The 6,972-nt window shown below is 34.2% G+C and overlaps 1 protein-coding gene across 2 annotated transcripts; it reads right to left on the minus strand.

The window, feature by feature from the left end:
- Positions 1 to 683: 683 nt before the first annotated feature.
- On the minus strand, positions 684 to 6,598 carry LOC109220570. 2 transcript variants are annotated; one of them, XM_019385031.1, is made up of 2 exons: positions 5,624 to 6,598; positions 684 to 1,642 (listed from the first exon to the last, which is right to left on the minus strand). In XM_019385031.1, exon 1 carries the CDS (start codon positions 6,484 to 6,486, stop codon positions 5,641 to 5,643), a length of 846 nt encoding a protein of 281 aa, XP_019240576.1. In that variant the 5' UTR covers positions 6,487 to 6,598; the 3' UTR covers positions 684 to 1,642; positions 5,624 to 5,640. The 2 variants fall into 2 exon arrangements, with proteins under 2 accessions (XP_019240576.1, XP_019240577.1); XM_019385032.1 differs by lacking the exon at positions 684 to 1,642 and adding an exon at positions 2,993 to 4,198.
- Positions 6,599 to 6,972: the final 374 nt, after the last annotated feature.

Raw genomic sequence — 6,972 nt, forward strand, 5'->3', positions numbered from 1 at the left:
ATTAACTTACCTTCACTTTTATTAAAATCGCATCCACAATAGCAGATTGCTCATCCCGTTTAAACTGCTCAACAACTTCATTCTCGATCATGATTCTTTCTTTTTCTGGTGCCTTTGAACCTCCATCGTAACCCTCTAGTATAGAGACACAGAACAAAAACTTCAGGTATAAAAGAATGCCGAAGTTCAGCAAATACAGAACACAACTTCAGCTATTGTAATGCTGAAGTTCATCACAAACAAAACAAAACTTCAACTCTAAAACATGCTGTAGTTTTACAAGAACACAACCAAAAAACATCAGCTCAAAACGTACAGAACATATTGTGTTGACTAATTCATTGTCAAACTCCGTTGTAGAATGGTTAGAACGACTCTAGGTACGACGTGATTCGCCAATTACAGGAGTTCGATTCACTTCTTTTGATCAACTCCGACTACGTGGTGATTCACCAGTTGAAGGAACCGCATTAAATACCTTTGAACGAATCCGGCTGCGTGGTAATTGTCTAATTAAAGACATTGAATTCAATTCCTCTTCTGTAGGAATTATATCCAATACCCTAAACGTGCGATATCTCTGTTTAATACAAAAAAAGTATATTATGAGAAAAAATAAAACTAATACGTTAACATATTAACATAAAGACAAAAATAAAAAAACATTAACTTACAACATGATTACTGAAGTAATTCTTCATAAAGTTCTTTAAATTTAGGCCCTCCCATACATACATAACGTAACATCATGGGAACCTGAGGGGTATCAAGGTACTCGTCCTCTCTTAAATACTTCTTCTGAATATCTGGGAAGCGCTCATGGAACCAAGCACATAACGAAAATGGAAATCCACCAACACTATACTCAGTTGAATGATATTTGTTCTACTTGTCCAATGCATGTTTCAGTGAGGTAATGAGCTTTTCATAACACACATTACCCTAAAGATATTCAGCACAAGCCTTATCATCTTCAACAATAGCTGGATACTCCTCCAGCACAAATGATTCATTCTCCAAAAAAATAGACTCCACAACAAGAATTTCCATGAGCTTCACAGCGTCTTCATCACCCTCGCATACGTGTTCGAAATTCACATCATCCTTTTGAATTTCAATCTGGGTCATAAAATCTCGAATGTCCTTCAAGATCACACCATTAGACTTCTAAAATAGCGCTTCAGAATCCTTCTCTCTCGTTTAATTGATTTTTCAACATTATGTGATGTGATCCACAAACCGCACATAATGTGAAAAAGTCTTCAAGGGTGAAGGATACATCATGGCCAAAAATCTTGAAACTAATGGAATCTCGATCATTGGTGAATATTCGAGAAAGACACAAATAATGAACCAACTTCATGGTGCATTTGAAATTCGCCATAGCCATAATATATCGAAATATACCATTATTGAGCTTATCCTGTTGTGCAGGAGTCAAGAAACTTGCAATTAAACTCTTCAAATTGTGGTTCCCCTTCCACTAACCACGACAGTTAAACAAATCTTGAAACTCATAATATCTATCCCTTGGTTTTGTAGGTGGAGAAACATGTACTGAAGGACCTATGAATATTCTACGTTCTTTAGGTGCTTTAGCTGCTTTAGGATTTGTAGGTGATTTGGATTTTGTAGATGGCATCTGTTCAAAAAAAAGTAAAAGATACAAAAAATAACGTCAGAACATTATCAAAAAAATCATAATAAAATTACATAGTGCAGGAGGGAAACTTCAGCTCGTTTTCCTGAAGTTTCTAAAAATGAACTAAACAACTTCAGCATTTTATACTGAAGTTTTTGTGCAATATGTAATTAAAATAAAAATTACATATTGTACAAAAACTTTAGCACAATAAAACATATTGTTTTTTGTAGTTTTTACAAAAAAACAAAATGCAAATTCAACACCAAAATAATGCTGAAGTTCATAAAAAATATAACAAAAAACACAAAACACAAAACACGAAACAAAACTTCAGCTCCTAAAAGTAAGGTATCATTGAAGTATTATAAATTTAACACTTTAATAATATCATCTATTTAACTCTCAAAAATTTTAAAAATTCCAACGTCTCAAAAAATCACCGAAGAATTTTTAAAAAAACAAACACACGTTCAAAAAACCTAAAAACACAATCGTAAAAGTAAAACTAATGCACTTATCAAAGTAAACCCTAGGAAACTATTTTATCATAAATACATGACTATCAAAACCAAAACCAGAAATTAAATCGTAAAAATTATTACTAAAATTAAACCCAAAAAGTTAATGCAATGTACCTGTGATTATACGTAATGTTATTGGAAACAAACAGTTGAAAAAAATCAAAAACAATGACGAAAACCGTTTGATTTCAGAAAACAACAAATCAAAAAACGCAAATAACAGGAGAGAGACAAAGACAGTAGATGACTGACATATACTTGGAGAGAAAGTAGTTTTTTAATAAAGAAGGGCAAAATAGTCTTTTTAAAAGGCTTTTAACAAAAAAAACGGGTACAGGTGCAAACAGAAAAACAAAGCGGCTACAGGTTAAAAAGGGACAACCAAATAGGGCGCCCCATGCAATTTTTATGGATTAATCGGGGACCATGAATTTCAAATATCAGATGGTTAAACTGGGAAAAAACATATAATCAACAGAATGTCTAACAATAATAATCAGGGAACAGCCAACATTTTTTCCTTTCTTCCCCCTTAAAGAAAAACAATAAGCCATATTAGTGATCATTCTAGAAATGTAAGCCCTGTACTTAGACTCACGCATGTCAAAGTGCTCAAGAAGCAACACTAGCAGGGTTAATGTCATGTTTAGTTATGACCATTCTAAAAGCTCTAGCTTTTTGAGATGGCAATGGTTAAAACAGATGCAAAAGTGGCAAAGCAGCAGTGACTACTGAGCAGTCGATTGCAGCATGGTCTATGTCTTATTAACTGAGAACCATTCTGAAAGCTCAAGTTACTGGAGCTAAACAGATGTGCATATAGATTCTACTCTGGTGTAAGTTCTGTATATTAAGGATGAAGCAGCCATATATTATCCATCTTTTGCATATATGATACTAATGGTCCACGCAAGACGGAGGTCCAACAGAGAAAGAAAATAAAGTAGAAAACCACAAATGAAACAAAATCCTGCAAGGGAGATAAACAGAATTAAAGTATATCGGAGTTGCGTATAACTTTAGCAACACAAAAGCTAGAAGGTTGTTCCGAAGTGGAAACCAGAAGGGCTAGCTAATAGCCAAATCTTGACAAGGAGATGTGCATGAAAAATTGTATAGTGGAAGATAAATCATGATCAAGATTGTGCAGGTGGACAGTTACATGAAAACAATGTTCTGATAGATAGATAATTAAAGAAGAAGACAGAAAGCAGTTAATTGGTTGAAGATGAGAAACTTTGGAGGGAAAAATTCAGGCCCATACTAAAAGCGATGATAGGCAGCTTGAAGTAAGTAGGCATGAAATGTAAATTTGGAAAGGGAGAATAATATAGATCAAACGGACACATAGTGATAAAGGCATGAATACATCACAATGGTCTAATGAACAAGGTAGAGCATGTCATTTGTCAATACATAATTGATTGCTTTACTTTTTCTGTTAATATTAATTGCCGTTTTGCAACAAATTGAATGTTCTGAAAGAAGTTTCATCATCATATTTTCCTAGTCATTCATATTCCCAAAAGTTCCTGACAACTCAATTTCAATTGTTTCTCAAAATCTTCCTTCCCTTATGGTAAGTTTCTCTAGAATTCAAGTTCAAAGAATACAATAGTCAGCAAAAGGCCATGTTATATGGATCATCTGCCTTGATTGTACCTGTGGTTTAATGACATTAGTTGAACTAGACAGACAAACGAAAAAAACGTCAAGTACAAATTTTCTCCAAAAATATCAGAGCTAGATTCTGTGATCTATCTAGTTATTGTGTTCCCACTAGTACTACTAACTTTCCCTTGTATTCATGTTCAAAGAATAGAATAATCAGCAAATAGCTAAATTATATGGATCATTTGCCTTGAAGTACCTGTGATTTAATGACATTAGTTGAACTAGAAATACCAGAGGTAGATTCCGCATTACTTATCCTGCATATCTTGCCGTGGAAGTCAGAACCAAACAACCCCGAAATATTTTTCAGTTCACAGCACTCAAAATTCCTTTTTTCCCATTGAGGGCACACAAAATTCTACAAAGGAAAAGACCACTTCTTTTCAAACTTTGAGCAATGCATCAAAAATTGTGAAGAACTCAATCAGAAAGGCATCAACACATTTAATTGCACCGATATAATGACATTGCATCTTACTGTTCTGGTAGTGGTAGACATATAAATCCACATAGATGTTACTGATACTATGGTTCAGAGTAGAACTTAACAGATAGCTTTCCAAAGGAAGGTTTCAAAAGAACGCTACTAATATTATTTGCGTGCATCTTGAATTCTAGAAACATCCATCAACTCAGAGACTTGCTTTGGCAATATAACATTCTTTGCACCTTACTTATCTCCAAAAAAAACAATCATTGCAGCTTCTCCTTGGGTATTCTCTTCCTCACATTGTTTTTTTTCCAGCGTAAAAGTTTGCTTTCAGATGCAAAACACCCAAATCAAACAAAAAACACTCCATTCTTCCTGAAGTCTAGACCATAATGACACTGTTTTTTCTATAAGATAATTTAGGCTAAAGAATCCCAATGGAGGCAGTATAATTACATGGACAAGTCCAGTCAGATAACTAACTATGTAGAACAACCACAAAACTGTCCATTGCCAAATAAGTAATCACTCAGAGGTGAAGAAACTTGCAGGAAATGTTAAGATATGACCAAATTTATAAAATCTATGCAAGAGTACATTCAAGTTACATGACTAGTAATCTAGAAAGAAAGAATAAAATGGGTCAGATTGACAGTTTCTCGATGACACTAATATCATGTTTTACAGTTAGAAAATAAGTTTGCAAATGTCTACCTATTGTTGGCAATCTGAAAGAAGGCACAACATGTCAATAACTAGTCTCAACCTTCAATGATTCTTATGATTTACCGGATTCTTATATTGGCATTCGTTTCCAATTATAATTCAACTTTTAAAGACTCCTTCAGAACTCAATCTCGGAGGTTCCTCAAAAACTTACCTTCCCTTTAGCTACTTATCCTTGTATATTAATGTCCACAGTGTTACAGGATACAATGGCCAATAAAGGAACTCTAACTACGCAGTGAAGGATACAATTCGTAGAAAAATGTATCACGAAAATTTAACTGGTAGATTGATTGTTCAAGAAACTTATCTGTTGTCGTCCCTCTATTAGATTTTAGGAATGTAACCACATGGCCACAAACATAACCTTAAGTTTTCAGGCCCTCACAATTCTTCAAATGGGGAAATCACAACAATTTGGCAACACATTTAGAATGAAATGGATGTATTAGTAGTATTAGTATCTCTCACAAAATATAAGGCATCAATAACTTGTATAAACCTTTTCACATAGTGCTAACAGTAAACTTCTACACCTCTACACAAACTACTAACAGTAGACTCCAAAGCAGATCGAAACAGAGAACTATATTTATATAAGCAGCCATTGAAACAGAGCTTTTTTACCTAGTTACTTAGTTCAATCATTTGAAAGTGTCATCATCACTGAGTTCATCTTCAATGCTAGAAACATCCAATCTAGCAGATGCTAGTTTTGCCCACTTAACAATCTTCTCAGCTTCTCTATTAATCTTCTCTTGCTCCATCATAGCTTTCTTCATCAACTTCTCTTGATTTTTCAATGAAAACGCACTCAATTCCGATAAAAACTCATCATTCTTCCCCCATTTCATACCCCGATTCTCTTTCCCCTTTTTATTCGACCCCTTCTTAGGAGAACACCAAAAACACCCAGTTTTCTTTGGTGGAGACAAACAATCTTTTGAAAAATCCCAAGAATCTGATGACATTGAAGATTTTGACTTTTCCCCCTTTTTTCCATCTGGGGATTTTGTAAAAACATCATCTTTATTCGAATGAACCTTTGATTTTGTTTGTTTCTGAACAAACCCATGTTCCAAATTCACCTCAAAACCCTTTTCCTCAACTGGGTTTTTTGTATAAACATCATTTTCTTGAACAAACCCATGTCCCAAATTCACTTCTGAACCCTTCTTTTCCTCAACTGGGGTTCCTTCAATTTTCTCATTGTCCTCATCATCATAACTTTTCTTGTTTTTTGGGAACTCCGAGGAACAGAAACTCTTGGAACTTTTTGTGAGAGTATCGGGTTTTGAGGATGTTGTTGGAAGTGATTTGAGTTTGCGAAAGCGAGTTTCGAGCTGAGTGGGGAGAAGAGAGTCAGTAAAGCCAGAGCAGTTTATAGCAGCAACTTGTTCAAGAACAGATTGGTCCATTGCTTGAGAAAGGAGTTCATCTACTGCTTTTTCATTGTCGCTATCATCAGAAAGAAAAGAAAAATCTGCCATTGTCTAAAATGAGGGGAGAAGTAGAAGAAACCAGAAAATTTAAACTGATTTTCCACAGGCTTTAGGGGTTACATCAGTGGAGCTTCTTTCATTGCTATAACGGCTAACTCACAATTTTGGAACGTTATATTCGGGAGTCAAAAAGTGTGGGATGGTGGGACCCATCATTTGATGCTGTTTCCAATTCTTGCTTATTGGTCTGTTAGTGTTTACGGCTAGCGGGTCGGTTTTGTTTAGAAGTTTTTATTTAGTAAACCAAATTAATTGTATTTATTTATTATATTTTTAAATTATATCAAATCAATAAAAACGAGATATTCTAATCTCAACCTTTTTAGATTGTTTCATATTTTAATTTTTTGATTTTTTTGTTTTTCGATGTGAAGCATCTTGCAAGAACAAGTCTTTGATTTTCTTGTTGAAATATAATGTAAATTGCCAATTATTTCAAACAATCATACCTAATTAATTTTGTTTTAATCAATT

The sequence above is a fragment of the Nicotiana attenuata genome, unplaced genomic scaffold, assembly GCF_001879085.1.
Source record: "Nicotiana attenuata strain UT unplaced genomic scaffold, NIATTr2, whole genome shotgun sequence".
NCBI lineage: Eukaryota > Viridiplantae > Streptophyta > Magnoliopsida > Solanales > Solanaceae > Nicotiana > Nicotiana attenuata.